Source organism: Staurois parvus, unplaced genomic scaffold (genome assembly GCF_062004578.1).
Source record: "Staurois parvus isolate SC_StPar_1 unplaced genomic scaffold, SC_StPar_1.0 ptg001955l, whole genome shotgun sequence".
NCBI classification, from domain to species: domain Eukaryota; kingdom Metazoa; phylum Chordata; class Amphibia; order Anura; family Ranidae; genus Staurois; species Staurois parvus.
The window spans coordinates 67,501-89,054 of record NW_028319751.1 but is presented as its reverse complement, the minus strand read 5'-3'; the positions used below and the strand labels follow the sequence as shown (position 1 = coordinate 89,054).

General features: G+C 41.3%; 1 protein-coding gene across 1 annotated transcript in view; it reads right to left on the bottom strand.

The window, feature by feature from the left end:
* Positions 1 to 1,256: 1,256 nt before the first annotated feature.
* LOC149433158 (FIGNL1-interacting regulator of recombination and mitosis-like) overlaps positions 1,257 to 21,554 on the bottom strand; it is a gene marked incomplete at its 5' end in the record, with an annotated part of 80,822 nt that continues 60,524 nt past the window's right edge. The window contains 2 exons of the mRNA XM_089664579.1: positions 1,257 to 2,716; positions 13,181 to 13,379. Coding sequence (XP_089520705.1) covers positions 13,182 to 13,379 — 198 coding nt within the window. The remainder of the gene's footprint in view (positions 2,717 to 13,180; positions 13,380 to 21,554) is intronic.

Sequence of the window (21,554 nt, the reverse complement as noted above, 5' to 3'; positions counted from 1 at the left end):
AGGTTTTCGTCTTGCCACTCTACCCCTTAGTCCAGACATATGAAGAATATGGGAGATTGTGGTCACATGTACCACACAGTCAGTACTTGCCATATATTTCTGCAGCTCCTTTAATGTTTGCTGCAGGCCTCTTGGCAGCCTCCCAGACCAATTTTCTTCTCGTCTTATCAATTTTGGAGGGACTTCCAGTTGTTGGTAATGTCACTGTTGCACCATATTTTGTCCACTTGATGACGACTGTCTAATGTGTATATCTAATACCTTGGAAATTGTTTTGTACCCTTCTCCTGACTGATACCCTCTGATGCTTTGGAAGCTCTCTGTGAACCATGGCTTTTGCTGTAGGACGCGACTAAGAAAATGTCAGGAAAGGACAGCTAAACTTTATTTGGGGTTAATCAGAGGCACTTTAAATGATGGCAGGTGTGTACTGACTCCCTTTAACATGATTATGAGTGTGATTGCTTAATTCTGAACACAGTTACATACCCAGTTATAAGAGGGTGTGCACACTTATTCAACCACATTATTTTAGTTTTTTATATTTACTTCCCCCCTAAAAGGTTTGCTTGTTTTTAAATTGAGTTATACAGTTTATAGGGCACATTAAAAAGGTGGAAAAAGTTCTGAAATTATTCATCTTTGTCTTTTTTTTACATCACAGAAACCTGACATTTTAACGGGTGTGTAAACTTTTTATATCCACTGTATAGATGCTATACTAGTAATTGCGGTGGTAGTAATAATGTGGCAGGCAATTCGGTGCTGACACTGACTGGGAGGGACACCAACTGACACTGATGTCACTAGTAACACTAATATAGTGATAATACTGTACACTGTACTAATGGGTGACAGGGGTGATCAGAAGGGCAACCAAGGAGTTAAGTGTGTGCCTAACAAGTGTATGCGTGCTACTTTTCTCATAGGATCTGGGTGTCTTTTCTCCATGAACTCAGAGTTGATTTTAGGGAGAACCGCTAGTTCGCTATTCTGTGCTCGATGTGTTTGTAAACACAGAACTCTGTGGTGTGATTGGCCACAGCCAATCAGAAGGTGTACAGCCAATACCACTGAGTGTAACCTGCTGACAAACTTGTGCTGTGTCCATTATAGCACAGGTCAGCAGGGGGCACATGCGTTCAAAAACCAAGAAGTTAATCGAGACGTACGGGTATGGCACAGCTTGGCTGTGCTGCCCACTAGCAGTAAATGTACAGTTAGTGGACAGGCAAGTAGTAAATAAATAAAAAAACTTGTTTATGAAAAAAAGTTTTTATTTACTTTAAATGGCAAATAGTAAACATTTACAACAATTAAGAAATGTATATATTTACATGTTAATAAAATGGAATATTACTCATTTAATATGCACCCTTGGATGGCATGACTTGGATGGTGCTGCCATAGACATATTGGGTATGATTTACTAAAACTGGAGAGTGCAAAATCTAGTTCAGCATTGCATAGAAACCAACCAGCTTCCAGGCTTTTTTTTGTCAAGAGCTAAAAACTGAAAAATCAAGTTAGACGCCGATTGGCTACTGTGCACAGCTGCAACAGATTTTGCACTCCAGTTTTAGTAAATCAACCCCAATGTGACTTCCCCCCATCCTTTTCCCAGCACATGTTCAAATATACAATTCTTCATCCAACTGCTTCCCTGCTTTTAAGAGTTCACAGCAAAATGCCATCAAAAAGTGCTTCACAACTGTCATGGGATGAATATTTTTTTAAAATACCAATTCCACCCATAAAGCCCATGTTTACTTCTAAAGATCCCCCTGTCCTCACTCTCAGTTTCACCCAACTGCTGTTGCGGGTTACAAAGGAAAATCTTGATATCTGCAATTCTCCATGGATAACAATCTTTAAAGAAAGGTCCAGCTACCTGAGACTATCAGTATGGTTGTATTGGGAGGTAGATCCACAAATAATGGCAGGTAAAGTTTGTCTCTAGAGTCAGAAGCAAGTATAAAAAACCTTGGCTCATCCCAAAATTACCAACTTAAAACTAAACATTTTTTAGGGTGGAGTTATTCTCTATAGTAAACATATACTAAGAGAAATAGTCTGCCATTTGCCTGGCTTGTCTCTGATTTCAGTGCTTTGTCGGAACTCCTGACTGGTTCTTCATACCTGATCTGATATGGCTCAGATGTTATTGAAAGTATCGATCAGATCAACTTGAGAGGAATGGCAACCAATGTTTCCTGTAACTGTGAAAAAGGTTATAGGACTTATTACATACATTTCTAGGCGAAATTAAAAAAATTCTCAATAAAAGCAAATTAACTGAATGGGCACTAGTGTCTAGGCTATCAAACCTGCGCCTGTACTGGATTGCTGTCATACAATATAAAACTGCACTTGTGCCTGGTGCTCAGCATAGCCATTATTCCTAGCTGCAATACACGATCACAAGTACATAATGTTGGGCACCAGAGTACAGAATACAAAATATTCCAGATCCACGTGTCTGAACCTAAGGTATGCTTTACATGTCTTTGTGAGGGCACAGTGGAAGTTGAGTAGCACATTTGCAATGTAACAAGCCGCTTTCCATGTCTTGTAACACTTCTTGCATTCACCAAAAGTGCCATTCTCCTTTCCGGTATAGCGTTTTCCTAAGAGATATGCTTAGTGTGCACACAGATGGATATTTATAGCCTTGGTAGGACCACACTATGGTTTTGATGCTCCATTGTATTGGAACCTGCAAAAATAAAGTAAAATAAACAAGATTGTAACCTGTTCACAACTTTCAAATGTTTTGGAAGAAATTATCCTCTAACCACTTGCCCTCCAGAGGATTTACCCCCCCCCCCCTTCCTGACCAGGCCATTTTTTGCATTATGGTGCTGCGTTATTTTAACTGACAATTGTGCTGGTTATGCAACGCTGTACCTAAATTAAATTTATGTACTTTTTTCCCCATTAACCGCCTTAGCGGTTTTCCCGAGTGTAGCTCGGGGTAGAATTTCTATACGAAGAACGGTAACCCCGAGCTACACTCGGGCTTACCATGCAGCGTTCTCTGGGGGTCCCTGCAGCACTTACCTTGTCCTTCGCTCCCACGATGTGTCCCCTGCAGCGTCCCCGTCCATCTCCTCCGGCGGATGCCGGCATCTGACTTCCGTGTTCCGGTCCCCGTGACGTCGGAACGTTCGGGCGGCGGAACCGGCGGGAAATTTGAAATTTTTAAAAAATGACATTTTTGCTGTCATTGCTTTTTCACTGCATTTCACATACATTTTGTCCCCACTGCTTTGTCCTGTGCCCTGCCTGCATTTTGACTGTTCTTTCTGCCTGGAAACTTAGAAAAGTCCATGGCGGCCAAAAAGCGTCCCTTTACATCAAAAGCGGTTTTAGAACAGCGATAGTAAATCAGAACCACTTGCAGAATTGAGTGATAATGATTTGTGGGGAAATTCGTCATCAGACACTGAAAACGATTTTGCGACTTTGCTCAGCGATGTGCGAATTTGCCTCTGTATTTCAAATTTCAGTGTTTTTGGTTTGATTATATTATTGAATTAAATTGATTATTATTATATTATTTTTTATGATTATTAATTAAATTATAATTTATGATTTTGTGTTTCAAGTTTTATCATATCCGGAATGTTTAATAGACTCTTGTCCGGACAGATTTCAGTGAGTTATTCCTAAAAATTACAGCCTACAATTAAAAACTACATATTTCCATGCAAAAAAATGGTACCGCTTTCAGCACAAAATTCCTGACATGATCATACCGCCAGGGAGGTTAATAGATCTTTCTTTCGGTGGTATTTGATCGCCTGTGCGTTTTGAATTTTTTTGCGCTAAAAAAAGAAAACTTGACAATCTTGAGAAAAAAAATTTAACTTTTTGCTATCAAACATGTCCACTAAAAAATGTAAAAAATCTAATTTCCTCATAAATTTAGGCCAAAATATATTCTGCTATATATCTTTGCTAAAAAAAAAAAATCCCAATACGTGTAAATTAATTGGTTTTCATGAAAGTTATGGAGTTTACAAATGGTGGTATATATACTGTGCTTGTTTTTTTTTTTTTTTAATTTTTACTAGTAATGGCGGATCAGTGACATATTGTCAGAATGCCTGTCGCAGTCCCACTATAAGGGGAACTGACTTGGTGTCACTGACATCCCCAGTGACACCAATACAGTGATCAGTGCTAATAAAAAGTACTGATATTGTATTAATGGCACTGGGCATGAAGGCGTTAATATCTGGGGCGATCAATGGGTTAACTGTGTGCTGTTTTACATGATGCTGTGTTTGTGCTTCACTGTAAGAACTGTTTTGTTTACTAACAGTTCTACCCCCCGGAGCTCCTCAGCAATCAGCGAGTGCAGGCCACGAAAGGCGGCATGGGTAGGGTGCACGCGCCCCCTACCCAGAAATGCAAAATCATGTATATATACACACGTGATTTTGCACACAGCTATTGCCCTGTAGCAGTATTTCTGCTATGGGGTGGAGCTGAAGCAGTTAAAAGATTGGTATAAAATGCTGACAGTCGTTTTGTATTTAGGATGATTAACCTTTCCCGCGGAGCATACACATATATGTGGCCTCTTAGCGGGTGGGCCAGAACGCCAAGAGGCCGCATATATGTGTAATAAAATGTAAACAGTGCTGTGCCGAGAGCGCGCTCCCTGTACATTTTCAGTTGGTATTGGAGAGCTCTCAATCTCTACTTGTGATCGGGAGCTTTTCAGTCATGTGACAGCCAATTACTGCGGCCACATGACTGAAATGTCCACCTCCTGGCATCTGAAACCTCTTAAAGGGCTGGGAGGCGCTGTTGGGAAAGAGTTAAAAGCACAAGCTCTCCAGCAGAAAGTATCAGTTTACAGGGATGAGACAAAACCATTTAACACTCACAGGGGTTCTTAAAATGATCAGCTTTTATGTACTCATGTAAAACCTTTATCCCCAAAGGACAAACTGCTGTAACTGATTATAAAGCGTGGGCTGGAGTTTGGCTTCAATTTGTTTGTGTATTTAAATCTGCTAATACATTTAACATTACCCTCCTTGCAGACTGACAGTGCTGTTGTGCTCATTCATCCTAAGTAGTGTCTTACTAATACAGCTAGTGTGTTATTGGCCAGATCACCAGGTGAAAAGGAACGGGAACAAAGCCAAAGAAAGGAAAACTGATGCAGCCACCACATCTAATGATTGGTAAGCTGCAATAGGATACATTTTTGGTTTTGGCTTTAAGACCAAGTAGTGGGAGAGTTATATGTCCTTGTAGTAATTTCCTTGAGACGTTGAAACAGACAAAAAGCGTAAAACAAACCAATGCAAGATGAAAGCATATCTAAAGCCGACGCTTTTTAAAAAATAATTTACAGTGGCTATAGAAAAGTATCACCCCCCTGCCATGTTATCCGCTCCAACATTGTCATCCGTTCAAATGCAGACACTAGTAACGTGGATTTGCTGTTCTATGCCGTTCAGTCGAGCCAAGGCCTGAACAACTGTGAAGTACCTATCTCCAATGAAACTCGTGATTTTCTCCTTAGTGCCATCAGTGAGGACTCCTCAGTCAGCCAGATATACCATGCAGTGGGTGCCCTTACTGGCTTTGGCTTCCCCCTGGCCTTGCAAGAAGTAGTCAGTGCCCTTACCACCAGTCTGAACAAGGAAGAGAACGTCCTGGCCTATTCTCTCTAGGAAAAAGGTACACCTTCGTTTTGCCTGTGGCAGAGCAGTTCAAGATAGATCCTCTGGTTGTTTTTGGCTCCTTGATGTGATGTGCATATATGCTATTTACCAGTAGCTTTCTGGTGATTTTACATCTGGCAGAGGTGGTAGATCTTCTCACTGGATCAAAATTACAGTCTACTTCTCACTGTGATTGCGGTGTCTTGTAGCCCCACGGACATGATTATCCATTTATATATTTTATGGACTTTATTCATATTTATTTCACTTTCTATGGTGCACTTAATTGTTTCACTTGACATCACTTAATTTATTTACCGCTGCACTTTTATACTATATACTTTACAGGTGTATACCAAGAGCTTTGGGAGACAACAGGATGTGGGAGGTTGTGGGAGCATCTCTCTACTAAATGGACTTAAATCTACTGTAAGACATTTATCACCAGTCAGGTGACCCCATTAAAAAATCTCCCCTTATCGCAACACCAGACTGGTGTACATGAACACCAAACAACGAGAGAATGAGTAAAAAAGTAGCATCCCTTAACAAATCAAGGACGGGGAACCAGACTTAAACCTCAGGTAAGGTGACACCCCTGAGGCAGGAGAAGAGATCACCACATACACCCTAACAGACCGATAGTCTTTATCAACCAAGATGTCCCTGGCATGGCCTATCTAAATGGCGCTCCCCAAGTCCAGGCTCCCAGGTATAAAGCATTAAACAGACTTTCTTCAGCATAGCTGAAAAAAAGGTATCCAACCTCCTAGAATAATAGCACAAAAAAACAAAACAAAAAAAACCACGCGGAATACTGGGTAGAGAAGGGGTTACAGATTTTGTTTGCCAGTGACCTAAACCTCAATTGTTTATGTTCATATGTACCTCAATGGACGAGAAAGAAAAAAGGTTTAAACTGGCAGTCTTATATGGTTTGCGCCAACCTCTGGCAAGGGGGTTGCGAAAATTGCTGGACAACTGGCCTGTTTATGAAACCAGATCCCTTATTTTTAAACTGTTAATTATCAACAATAAAACTGATATGGGGGAACTCAAAAACAAAAATTACTATGGTAACTATTGACAGGCTGCATTTATACACTGATCACCAATAACGTAATAACCACTCACCTAATACTGAGTAGGTCCCCCTTTTGCTGCCAAAACAGCCCTGACTCATGGAAGCATGGTGACCAATAGACCTCTGAAGTTATGCTATGGCATCTGATACCAAGCTTCCAGTAGCAGATGTTTTAAATCCTATCAGTTGCTACATGGATTGGACTTGTTTTTCCATAATACCCCACAGATGCTCAATTGGAATGAGATCTGGAGAATTAGGAGGCCAAGTCACCACCTCAAACTCATCGTTGTGTTCCTCAAACCACTCTTGGACCATTTTTGGAGTGTGGGAGCGAACATTATCCTAAAAGGAGGCCACTGCTATCAGGGAATAACAGGGTGAAATGGTGTACTTCGTCAGCAACAATGTTTAAGTAGATGGTAACTGACATTTTGTATCAAGAAACATCCACCTGAATGACAGGACACAAGGTTTCCTAGTGGAACATTGTGCAAAGTAATGCCTGCCTTCTTTCCATACTGATTCCATCTGTGTATAGAATAGGCAGGTTGCACATCTGGAAAGACACCATCAATGCTGAAAGATATATCCAGGTTTTAGAACAGCATATGCTCCCATCTAGAGGATGACTTTTTCAGGGAAGGCCTTGCATATTTTAGCAGAACAGTACAAAACCACATACGGCATCTAAGAAAACAATAAAGCTTCATTAACGGGAGTCCTGGTGCTTAACTGGTCTTCCTGCAGTCCACACCTTTCACATATTGAAAATATTTGGCACATCTTGAAAAAAAAATATACGACAAAGACAGCCCCAGAATCTTGATCGCTTGGAATCAGACTGCAGAGCTGCCACAACCAGAGACAAAGATACCTTAAAATGGGCCTAAAACAGCTTATCTGTAGCGTTTGATAACTAGGACCTCATCAACTGGGACTGTCAGTCTTATTTAGATAGGAAATAGTGAGGTTTGTAGAATGAGAACACCACTTCTTAAAGAACTCTTCCTCCATGGGGTACTGGTGGGCTAACCATTGGTGGTGAAAACACCTCTGAATAAGCCCAACAAGCATACATCACTTCCTGCAAATTAGGGTGTACAGGAAGATATGAGGGGCTTTGGCAGCCATTTGAACCCAAACTTAGGGAGTTTAGTAGTGGATTCTGCACTTGCAACATGTACCCTGAGCTTCTGCCTTAGAATACTCTTCCAATAGAGGAGTCCTGATCCTCATCTGTCTTTTACTCCTCATTGAAATGACTCTGGTCTATACCTCATCCTCCAGTATCAGGGAAGGTGTGGAAGGGGAATGTCCACCGTTTGTGGCCCAGGTGTTCCAGAGCAGAGAGAACCCCTGAAAGCTGTTAAAGCAGCACAGAAATTGCAGCTTCCCTAAATACAAAGGAGCTGAAGGAATGTTCCACTAAAACAGAAAAGTCAGGTAAAGACGGGGATTCAGAACTAAACTGACCTTATGGAAGCCACTGCACGGTGAACGGTGCAGTGGGCCTCCCTACAGGACGAAAGGATTTGGGCACCCACTACATCATCCTTCCAACACCTCTCTTGCCTGAGCTCTGTCACAACTTGCTGAGGGTTAACAAGCCTTTTCCCCATGAGGGAGAGCCACCAATCAGTGCTAAGACACCCAATACCAGGCAACTAGAAATATCCTGAAAACGTTCAGGGAAGCATTGGAACTGCCTCTGCTACCACTGTCTCCACCACTAGTTGAGTAGAATGGCGCCTCTTCTGAACCCAGAAAACCCAAAGAGTGTTACATATTTGTAGCAGCCACCAGAGTAACGCAACATGGTGCCTAAGCATTCACAGACACACCCAAAAGTGTGTCATCAGGCCAAAATATATGGTAAAGTCCCACCCCTTTTGAAAATCGCCATGAGAGGGAACCTCTGAATTAGCGTACCCCAAATGCAGCCCTGTACATCTAAAATAGCATCACCCTGAACAGGCACCTAGTGGTTAAGGGAACACATCCAAAAAGGGGGACTTCCACACAATAGGGGCTCTTTCCGTTCCAGGCTGCAGAGGCCAAGCCCAGTATTCACTCATCACAGTAGGCACTCCCAAATTGCCTTCGGTGACATAATTTCCCCTCAGGAGATCACCATCCTGTACCAGTAATGCACCCTCCCAGAAACTCACCAGTTACCAGACACCCCATGACCATCACCTAAGGAAGCTGAGAACGGAGGATAAGCTGTGCTGGGAGGGGGTTTGCCTGGGCAACAAGGCTTCCATTTTTGCCAGTGTCCATTCAGCTCAAAATAGCAGGATAACCCAGTGGTCATGAATATGAATATGTCCTGTGTTCTATGATGTACAAATAAGAAATTAAACTTCTCCCTGGAGCTGCTTAAAGGGGGATATGATTGGAATATGCAAATATATCAATGGTGGCTGTAGTATTATAAAAAACTGCGTAATCTAAGGTGTTTGAAGAGGACAAGTGGCCACATCATGAACTTTAAAGCGGTTCAACCTTAAGGGGTTCCTTACTCTTAGAGCAGTAAAATGGGGAATGCCCTTGCACAGTTAGTATCAGCTGAAAGCTTAGATAACTAAAAAAAACAGACAAAAAAAACTATTAGATGTGTTTCTTAGCAAACACGATACGCAGGGGTTAAAGGATTTTTGATAATCTGCACACATGCACGCTCACACACGTAAAAATGAAAGGACCTGTTTTTTATTATTACACAGCATTTATACAGAGACAACAATTTGCGCAGTGCTTATCAAAGTGAGGGCAGACAGCAAGGGTGTGGAAATTTTTGAAAAAACTACTTGTCCAGAGACTAAATCTGTGTCTCAATCTACTTGTCCCTCATGACAATCTACTTTTCCAGATTAAAAAAAATAAACCAGATTACAAAATTAACCAAAACTGTGCTTTTAGGAATGTCTGGGGCTTTTTAAAACAAAAAGGGGCTTTATGGCGATTTAAATGTTTAACCACTTGCCGCCCAGCCACTGTATATATACGGCGGCAGGGCGGCACTCGCAGGCAAAACCACGTTTTAAAACGTGTGTTTTGTAAACAAATAGGGGGCGTGCGTGAGGTGCGCCGTCGCCCTATCTGTCCCGCGGATCACTGCCGCAGATGTGAGTCGCTGGGTCACAGCCAGTCCTTAGCGGCTGTTTCCCGGCAATTGGCGGCAAACAGTGACAGACAGCAAAGCTGCAGTAGCTGTGCTGTCTGTCACTTCCCTGTCAGCTCGAGGATGAGCTGATCGAGAAAGAACAGTTTCTCTCTCGATCAGCCTTGTCCCGTCCAGTACACACCCCCGCCCCCTAGTAAAACACTCCCCTCACTCCTATAACCCTTCCCTGCAAAATAAAGTTAACCCCTTCCTCCCCATTGCCATTAGTACAGTGTCAGTGGTTTTTTTTTTTTGCACTGATCACTGTATTAGTGTTTTTGGGGATGTCAGTGACCCCAAGTCAGTACCCCCCAATGTCAGAATGTCCGCCGCAGTCCCGCCATAAGTCGCTGGTCCCTGCCATAAGTCCCTGATCGCAGCCATAATTCGCTGATCGCCGCCATTATTAGTATAAAGAAAAAACCTAAAAATCCCAGTATCTTTCCCGCCATTTGTAAACGCTATAACTTTCACGTAAACCAATTTACACGTATTGGGGTTTTTTTTTTCAGCAAAGACATGTCACAGAATGCATTTTGGCAGAAACTTATGACTAAATTTGATTTTTGCATTTTTTTTTTTTACTGGATATGTTTTATAGCAAAAAGTCTTTGTTTTTTTCCCCTCAAATTGTCAGCCTTTTTTTTTACAGCGCAAAAAATAAAAACCGCACAGGCGATCAAATACCACCGAAAGAAAGCTCAATTTGTGGGGAAAAAAAGGATGTAAATTTAATTTATGTACCGTATTGCATGACCGCGCAATTGTCCGTTAAACTAGCGCAGCGCTGTATAGCAGAAAAATAGCGTAAATTGCAGTATTTATACCATAGTTTGTAGACGCTATAACTTCCACACAAAGCAATCAATATACACTTATTGGGATTTTTTTTAACAAAAACATGTAGCAGAATACGTTTTGGCCTAAATTTATAACCAACTTTGAGTTTACTATATATTTTTTATAGCTGAAAGTAAAAAATATTGTTTTTCTTCAATATTTTTGGCCTTTTTTTGTTTATAGCGTGAAAAATAAAAAGCGCACAGGTGATCAAATTACACCAAAAGAAAGCTCTATTTGTGTGAAAAAAAGGACGTAAATTTCGTTTGGATGCAGCATTGCATGACAGTGCAATTATCAGTTGAATTAGTGCAGCGCCGAGTAGCAAAAAGAGGCCTGGTCATTAAGGGGGGTAAATCCTCTGGCGCTCAAGTGGTTAATATTTTTAATTGTTTAATTTTTTTTTTTTTAACATGGTGCTGTTTATCTCCTCCCTGCCTGTCTCCAGCACCACACCCGGAGACTAGTAGGGAGGAGCGAGACCTCGCAGTGTAATGAGCATCGAATGGGTGCTGGTCAGGAAAGGGGAGTGTCAGGCTTATCCTTTATCCCTTTCATTGCTAAAGCGGTTTTTGCAGGTTTAAAAATAATAAAGGCCTGAAGATTACACAAAACCCCCAAACATTATATATTTTCTGAAAGCAGAAATCCTAGAGAATAAAATATTGGTAGTTTCAATTTTTTATGTCACACAATATTACCACAAAGGTCTAGGAAACACAAAAATTTCAGTAAAAAAGTACTCTTAATTTTAGGGTACAAAAAAGCAATACATTACCCAATTTTTTTTGTAAAATATAAAAGATGAGGTTGCACAAAGTAAAAATAGATATCCAACATTTCATTCGCTCATGAAATTGCTCCAAACATCAGTACCCTATATTTTCTATAGGCGACACTTTTAAAGCCCCTTATAGGTCATCAGTTTAGCATTACGGAGGTGGTCTAATATTTGAATTATTGCTCTCATTCTGGTGTGGGCGGCAATATATAGCATGTGTATCGCAATCAACGTTTTCATACGTAGGCACCCCAGCGAGTGCAGTTATGTTTGTATTTGTGTATATGTGGGGGTGGGATGGCCTTTAAAAAAATGTTTCTTTGGGGTTATGTGTTCGGATGTAACTTATTTTGTACAATTAAAAAAAAAAAATTTCACTTAACTTTTTTTTCCCTATCACACACACAGTGATGATTTTGGGTGTGATGTGATGTGATGATGTTGGGTGTCAGATTCTCTATTTCTTTGTATTGAAACATCCAGGTTCTAAAGGACCCTGGATGTCTCCCTTGTACTTCACTGGATATAATGCAGTGCACATCGCACTGCATTACATTCTGTCAATGCAGACCCAAAAGTGAAGCCACGACACCACTTGCACATCAGGACAAGGGGAGTGGCCATGTTCCGGGTCTGCAGATGGGCAAGTGGAGCCTGGGAGACATAGTGGGGGCTATAGCAGGGCTAAAGGTTAAAAGAAAAGAAAAAAAAAAAAACACACACACTACCTGCCTGGCACCCAGAAATACATGTCCCGGGCATCTAACAACTTGATATACAGGATAGGAATGATCGATGTACCATCAATCTAGACAAAGGAGTCAGGGGAAGAAGCATGTGGGGGAGGAAATACTATGAGCTCAGTATGGATTAGTTGCATTTGAGGAAGTGTTATGACTATCATACTGCTATGCCTGGTAGTAAATTAGTAATGTGTGAGAATATTGATGGGGTAAACACTGAGGGGTAGAAAGATAAATTTGGGTGTTGTCAGCATAGAAATGGTATTGGAAGCCGTGGCGAGCTATCAGCTGACCTAGAAAGGAGATGCTGGGTGAGAATAAGATAGGTCCAAGGACAGAGCCTTGGAGGACCCCAACAGAAGAAGGAAGTGGAGAAGGAGATAGTTGTAAATGACACTGAAGGTATGAGATTGGTAAGATAAGAACCATGAAGAATAGGCATGAGGACCAAGGGAAATGGTGATTTTTGTTGAACAGAGGGTGGTTGACTGTGTCAAAGCCAGAGAGGTCCTAAAAACTATGTAACGTGTCAGTGCCTGCTTGAAGTCTAAATACTTTGTCAGATTTAATCCAAATTACAAGTGCACTTTAATGTAAACCCAGAGTGCAGGGAAACAGTCTGACCGCCTTCTGCGTAGTTTTTTTACCTCAGTACTTTCCGTGTCACTGTTTTGGATCAAGTTGGCCGCTAATCCTTACTCTTAATTAGCATAATAATTCCAAGTCAGTAAGTGGTTTTACATTACACTATGAACTTAATACCCAAGTTACAAGCATTTGTAGAAGGAGGGGTCCCCAATTTAGATACAGATATTAAAACACTGCAATGGATCTAATCCCTCCCCACTGTACCTATAGGTTTTTGGAAAGACTTACCCTAAGGGTACTGACAACTCTGTTGTAATTTAGTTAACAGAGTTTGGATACTGTGCAATTTGCCTTGCAACCATGCTGGAATGTGGCTTTCCTTTATTAAGGCCTGCACAGAAATTAATGACTTTTCTGCAGAATGGATATGCATTTCATATTCCTCTTCTCTGAACAAATTGTCTTCTCGAGATCTCTTTCTACAAGGCTGTAAAACACAAAGAAACAAGCGTTTAAACTGTGATTTTACTAAAAACCTATATTACAGCTTTAGGTGAAATATGCATTAATAAATTTACTTAAAAAGAACCTGTGAGAGCAGATGTAAAAAAAAACTGCAAGCTCTCATTCTTGTGGTGGCTTCGATTTTTAGTGAGTCAATAACCTGGTAAAACGTATACAGAATGGCATTTGAGACTTTTCCAATTTAACTGGCTTTGTTGTAAGCACAGAAGCAAGGATAAGCAGTGAGCACAGAAGCAAAGCGAGTCCCAAAGCATGCACAGTTGAAATTAAGACAATATTAAAATACTAGTAACTCCCATTTCTGCCTTGACAGGGTTATTTTGATGGTTTCCTACCAGCATACTGCTGTTTCTCCTCCCCTAGCTCTTATGCATCAGAGAACAGAGGGTAAGTAATCACATATAAAAAGGGAAAAAATGTGTATATAAAGCTTTTTATATCTATACATACATGTTTTGCCGTTCATTTCTTTTTTAAACTGACTAGTTTGTTGTACAAGGTGAAGGTTACAATCACTAACTCTGCTCCGGTATTGGGAGGCGCTGGCTTCAAGCAGTTTGTTATTTGTTCCAAAGTCATAACCTTCCAACAAAGAAAAACTAGCTGGTTTCCATCATGAAAGCCTGACGTGAAGATTTTTTTTTTCCACCAAAGAGAATATACTTTATTGAAGTCAGGCTGCTATGTACAGTGGACATAAAGGGGTTTATTTACTAAACCTGGTTGACTCAGAATCTTGTCCACTTCTGCATAAAAACCAATCAGATTCCAGGTTTTATTGCTGAAGCTTAACTGAACATGCTGAGGTTAGAAGCTGATTGGCTACCATGCACAGGTGCCCAAGATCCTGAGTCAACCAGTTTTAGTAAATCTCCTATAAAAAGTCTACACACCCCTGTTAAATGTCAGGTTTCTGTGATGTAAAAAAATGAAACAAAAGGTAAATCATTTCAGAACTTTTTCCACCTTTAATGTGACCTATAAACTGTACAACGCAATTAAAAAAAACTGAAATAAACAAAAAACTAAAATAATGTGGTTTCATAAGTGTGCACACCCTCTTATAACTGAGGATGTAGCTGTGTTCAGAATTAAGCAATCACATTCAAATCATGTTAAATAGGAGTCAGTACACACCTGCCATCATTTAAAGTGCCTCTGATTAACCCCAAATAAAATTCAGCTGCTTTAGTAGGTCTTTCCTGACATTTTCTTAGTCGCATCCTACAGCAAAAGCAATGGTCCGCAGAGAGCTTCCAAAGCATCAGAGGGATCTCATTGTTAAAAGGTATCAGTCAGGAGAAGGATACAAAAGAATTTCCAAGGCATTAGATATACCATGGAACACAGTGAAGACAGTAATCATCAAGTGGAGAAAATATGGCGCAACAGTGACATTACCAAGAATTGGACGTCCCTCCAACATCGATGAAAAGACCAGAAGAAAACTGGTGTAGGAGGCTGCCAAGAGGCCTACAGCAACAATAAAGGAGCCGCAGGAATATCTGGCAAGTACTAGCTGTGTGCTACATGTGACAATCTCCCATATTCATGTGTCTGGGCTATGGGGTAAAGTGGCAAGACGGAAGCTTTTTCTTATGAAGAAAAACATCCAAGCCCGGCTAAATTTTGCAAAAACACATCTGAAGTCTCCCAAAAGCGTGCGGGAATATGTGTTATGGTCTGATGAAACCAAGGTTGAACTTTTGGCCATAATTCCAAAAGATACGTTTGGCACAAAAACAACACTGCACATCACCAAAAAAACTCCATACCCATAGTGAAGCATGGTGGTGGCAGCATCATGCTTTGGGACTGTTTTTCTTCAGCTGGAACTAGGGCCTTATTCAAGGTAGAGGGAATTATGAACAGTTCCAAATACCAGTCAATATTGGCACAAAACCTTCAGGCTTCTGCTAGAAGGCTGAACATGAAGAGGAACTTCATCTTTCAGCATGACAACCACCCAAAGCATACATCCAGATCAGCAAATGCATGGCTTCACCAGAAGAAGATTAAAGTTTTGGAATGGCCCAGCAAGAGTCCAGATCGAAAATCTGGGGGGTGATCTGAAGAGGGCTGTGCACAGGAGATGCCCTCACAATCTGACAGATTTGGAGTGTTTTTGCAAGGAAGAGTGGGCAAATATTGCCAAGTCAAGATGTGCCATGCTGATAGACTTGTACCCAAAAAGACTGACTGCTGTAATCAAAAAAAAAATGTGCTTCAACAAAAGTATTAGTTTAAGGGTGTGCACACTTATGCAACCGCATTTTCGTTATTTTTATTTTTACTTCCCTCCACCTAAAAGATTTCAGTTTGTTTTTCAACTGAGTTGTGCAGTTTATAGGTTACATCAAAAGGTGGAAAAAGTTTTGAAATGATTTATCTTTGTCTAATAATTTACATCATGGAAACCTGACATTTAAATTTGGGATGTGTAGACGTTTTATTTACACCGTATACTATATTATTGAAAAACAGTTTCCCACATTTTCCTATCTGTGACTATACTAACCACTTGCTGCCAGCTCACAGTACATTTACTGCAAGTGGGCGGCAGCTGCAGGCACTGCGACAAACTGATAAATCACAGCGCACAAAAAAAATGTTAAAGTTTAACAATTTTTTTTTTTTTTTTTAAACATGCTGTCACCAGTCAGTATCCCTGATCACCGTCACACCAGTCATATGATGATGCTGCACTGCACTGGTGACCATATAATTAAAAAAGAAATTATTTTCAAAAAAACAGACAAAAAAATTATAACTTCAAACTCGCCATGCCTCCTTCTAAATACCTTGCACTGTCTACTTTCCAAAATGGGGTCAGTTGGGGGCTATTCAAATGGTCCGGCATTTTAGAGCCTCAAGAAATGAGAGAGAGCGACCAACAGTACTTTGGTATCAGGATTGATCAATTTTCATATATACAGTGGGGAAAATTATTATTTGATCCCATGCAGATTTTGTACGTTTGTCCTCTTACAAAGAAATGAAGGGTCTATAAATTTGCATCACAGGTGTATTTTAAATGATAGAGACAGAATATCAACCAAAAATCCAGAAAAAACAAATGATACAAATGTTATAAATTGAGTTGCAGTTCAGTAAGTAAAATAAGTATTTGATCCCCAAGCAAAACATGACTTTGTGCTTGCCAACAAGGGTTTCTCCACCAAATACAGAGGTTAGAGGTTTCTTGTAGTTGGTTACCAGGTTTACACACATCTCAGTAGAGATTTTGGTCCAATCTTTACAGATCTTCTCTAAATCCTTAAGATTTCATGGCTGTCACTTGGCAACTCAAAGTTTCAGCTCCCTCCACAAATTTTCTATAAGATTAAGGACTGGAGACTGGCAAGGCCACTCCATGACATCAATGTTCTTTTTGAGCCACTCCTTTGTTGCCTTGGCAGTATGTTCTGGGTCATTGTCATGCTGGAAGACCCATCCACGACCCATCTTCAGTGTTCTGGCTGAGGGAAGAAGGTTTTCATGCAAGATTTTACAATACATGGCCTCATCATTGGCCCCTCAATGCGGCAAAGTCAGCCTGTACATTTAGCAAAGAAACAGCCACAAAACAATGTTTCCAACTCCATGTTTGGCCGTAGGAATAGTGTTCTTAAGGTCACAGTCAGCATTTTTCTTCCTCCAAACACAGTGAGTCGAGTTAATGCCACAGAGCTCAATTTTGGTCTCATCTGACCACAACACTTTCTCCCAAATCCTTCTCTGAATCATTTAGAAGTTAATTGGTAAACTTCAGACAGGCCTGTACATGTGCCTTCTTGAGGAGGGGGACCTTGCGGGTGCTGCAGGATTTTAGTCCATGATGGCATATTATATTACCAATTGTTTAATGACTGGTTATTTTGTATTTCTTCCATTTGCGAATAATTGCGAATAATCGCTCCAACAGTTGTCTCCTTCTCACCAAGATTCGTGCTGATGGCCTTGTAGCCCGCTCCAGCCTTGTGCAAATTGAAAATCTTGTCCCTGACATCCTTTGACAGCTCTTTAGTCTTGCCCATGGTTGTGGCCAAGAAATAGATTTTGTGGATGTGTCTTTTTATACACATAACGAATTGTTAGGAGCACCTTCTTAAATTGACAGAACTAATCTGTGTACCACATGTGTACATAGCCAGTCTGTGGGAGCCAGAAATATTGTTGGTTGGTAGGGGATCAAAAACTAAACTCAATTTATAACATTTGAATGTGTTTTCATTGGATTTTTGGTTGATATTTTGTCTCATTTAAAATACTCCTATGATACAAAATATAGACCCTTCATTTCTTTGTAAGTGGGCAAACTTACAAAATCTGCAGGAGATCAAATAATTATTTTCCCCACTGTGTGTGTGTGTATTACACACACACGGTAATGTTTAACAAGCTGCCGCCCGGCCTATAGCCAGATGGCGGCTGGTCGAACAGCTTGTCCCTCCGAGTGGACGCTGTGGCGCGATCTGTCATCGGCCGTGTGCCTCAGACAGGGCCAATGCCAGATCTGTGTACCGGCCCCATTGCCAGTACCATGTAACCTGCTGTGACCAATCACAGCAGGTCACATGACAGTTGTATACAATGGATGGCTTTCTTTCAAGCCATCCATTGCATACAAGTGTGTCTAGCTGTGAATGGTCACAGTGACCACATGCACAAGCTGGGCCAATCACAGCCCAGCTGTGTCATGTGATTAGCCGTGGCCAAATCACAGCTAAGCACAAAAAAAAAAAAAAAACCCTGAATGAATCGATTTTATTCAGGTAAATGCTTCCTTATAGCAAAGTAATTCTTTGCTATAAGCAAACTGAAAAAAAAAATACTGATCACTTCCCCAAAGTAGTACAATGTTACTATGGTAACATTATACTACTTTGGTCATAGTGAAATATAAAAAAAATGTTAAAAAAAGAAAAAAAAATGTAATAAAAAATTAAAAATAAAAAAAAATAAAATTATCAATTTTTTTTTTCATGCTGTCACCAGTCCGTGTCCCTGATCACCGCCGTGCCAGTTATAGGATGCCGCTGTACTGCACTGGTGACAGTATGTAAAAAAAAAAAAAAAGTGAAAATCATTTTAAATTTCTTCATTTTCTGAAAAATGACAAAAAATTACAACTTCAAAAAACACGCCATGCCTGTTATTAAATACATTGGACTGTCTACTTTGCAAAAAGGGGTCATTTGTACTGTTCTGTCATTCTTGAACCTCAAGAAATTAAATTGGCTGTCAGTACTTCAGGATTGATCAATTTTCAGATATATCCCATATATAGTTTGTGAACTCCATAACTTTCCTACAGACTAAATAATAAATACTAATTTGGGTTATTTTCACCAAATAATGTAGCAGAATACATATTGGCCTAAATTTATAAAGAACAATTATTTATTTGCAAGCTTTTATAACAGAAACAAAGAAAAGTGTTTTTTTTTTCAAAAATGTTCAGTCTTTGTTAAATTTAGCAAAAAATAAAAACCCCAGAGGTGATTAATACCACCAAGAGAAAGCTCTAGTTGTGTGAAGAAAATGATACAATTTTAGTTTGGGTACAGTGTTGCATGACCGCGCAATTGTCATTCAAAGTGTGAGAGCGCTGAAACCTGAAAATTGGCCTGGACAGGAAGGGGGTAAAAGTGCCCTGTATGGAAGTGGTTAAGAAATGTAAGGATGCCTCATCATTTGATGGAAATGAAAATTATAAACCTACAGAAGACTGAATTCAAAGACCTCCCTGAAAATCAAAGTGAAAAAATTATGCATCAGGCTAGTCCATTTTGCTGAAATTTCATTGCAGCAACTCAAAATGGTACTCAGTTTGTATGGCCTCCACGTGCTTGTATGTATGCCTGACAACATCAGGGCATGCTCCTAATGAGACGATGGATGGTGTCCTGGGGTATTTCCTCCCACATCTGGAAAAGGCATCACTGAGCTCCTGGACAGTCTGAGGTGCAACCTGGCGTCGTGGGTTGGACCAAAACATGATATCCCAGAGGTGTTCTATTGGATTTAGGTCAGGTGAGCATGGGGGCCATTCAATGGTATCAATTCCTTCATCCTCCAACAACTGCCTGCATACTCTGACCACGAGGCCGGGCATTGTCATGCACCAGGAGGAACCCAGAACCCACTGCACCAGCAATCTAACAATGGGTCCAAGGATTTCATCCCGATATCTAATGGCAGTCAGGGTGCCATTGTCTAGTCTGTAGAGGTCTGTGCGTTCCTCCATGGAAGTTCCACCACACCATCACTGACCCACCACCAAAACTGTCATGTTGAACGATGTTACAGGCAGCATAACGTGATCCACGCTTTCTTCAGACCCTTTCACGTCTGTCACATGTGCTCAGGGTGAACCTGCTCTCATCTGTGAAAAGCACAGGCACCAGTGGCGGACCTGCCAAATCTGGTGTTCAATGGCAATCGAGCTCTATGATGCTGTGAAGTGAGCACAGGGCCCACTAGAGGACGTCGGGCCCTCAGGGCACCCTCAAAGTCTGTTTCTGATTGTTAGGTCAGAGACACTCACACCGGAGGCCTGCTGTGGGTCATTTTGTAGGGCTCTGACAGTGCTCAGCCTGTTCCTCCTTGCACAAAGAAGCAGATACCGATCCTGCTGATGGGATAAGGACCTTCTATGGCCCTGTCCAGCTATCCTAGGGTAACTGCCTGTCTCTCATTCTGGAATCTCATTCATGCTCTTGAGACTGCTCTGGGAGACACAGCAAACCTTCTGGCTATGGCACGTATTGATGTGTCATCCTGGAGGAGTTGAACTGCCTGTGCAACCTTTGTAGGGTCCAGGTATTGCCGCATGCTACCAGTAGTGACACTGACCCTAGCCAAATACAAAACTAGTGAAAAAATGTCAGTGACCTCCACCTGTAAAACCATTCCTGATTTGGGGATGGTCTCATTGTTGCCCATCTAGTGCACCTGTTGTTAATTTCATCAACACCAAAGCAGATGAAACTGATGAACAACTCCCTCTGCTACTTAAATGACCAGATCAATATCCCAGGAGTTTAATTGACTTGATACTATACTCTGATTAAAAAGTGTTCCATAAGACAAAACTTTTTTCCCAAATGTTTCCAAATGGGGGGAAACGCCTGTGCGTCTTATGGAGTGAATATGGAGCGGCTGGCCCGGCATTCCCCTACGTCGCCGCCGTGTTAGAATACAGAGTCAGCCGCTCTGCTTTACTGTGCAGAAGAACATGCTCCTCGGTCCTACCTGTTCCTCGGTCTAGCATTGTCCAGCTTTCACCGGCTGTCTTCTCTCCCTGGCACAGGCAACTTCAGTGTGGGCACTGAGCTGTGACAGCCTGCGGCTTCACAGACGGGTGCCCACTGCGCATGTGCGAGAAGCGCTGTGCTTTGTAAATGGCCCAGTAGTCTTTTGGGATCGGTCACGTGTCCCACAAGTCTACAGGGAGGAAGTGGGAGCGGGTACCTGTCAAATTGGGGGTACCCATCCCCCCTCCCCAAAGGTCTGCAGTCTCTGGCCATCTCCTGTACTGTGTCCGCAGTCTCTGGCCATCTCCTGTACTGTGTCCGCAGTCTCTGGCCATTTCCTGTACTGTGTCCGCAGTCTCTGGCCATTTCCTGTACTGTGTCCGCAGTCTCTGGCCATTTCCTGTACTGTGTCCGCAGTCTCTGGCCATTTCCTGTACTGTGTCCGCAGTCTCTGGCCATTTCCTGTACTGTGTCTGCAGTCCACGGCCATTTCCTGTACTGTGTCTGCAGTCCACGGCCATTTCCTGTACTGTGTCCGCAGTCCACTGGTTCAGAATTTTTTCTTGTTTTCCTCCTCTAAAATCTATGTGCATCTTATGGTCAAGTACGTCTTATGGAGCGAAAAATACGAGATATATCTATATATATTTGGACAAAGGCACAATTTTAGTTTTTTCAGGTATTTACCATAATTAATTTGAGGGTATGTACATCCAAACAGGAGGAAGGGTTTAGGAATTACAGCTCAAGGAGTAGCCAACCCCCTTTTTTAAGGGATCAAAAGTAATTGGAAAATTAAATCAAAAGTGGTTTCATGGCCAAGTGTGGGCGACTCCATTATTGCTTCATCAATTAAGCAGGTAAAAGGTCTGGAGTTG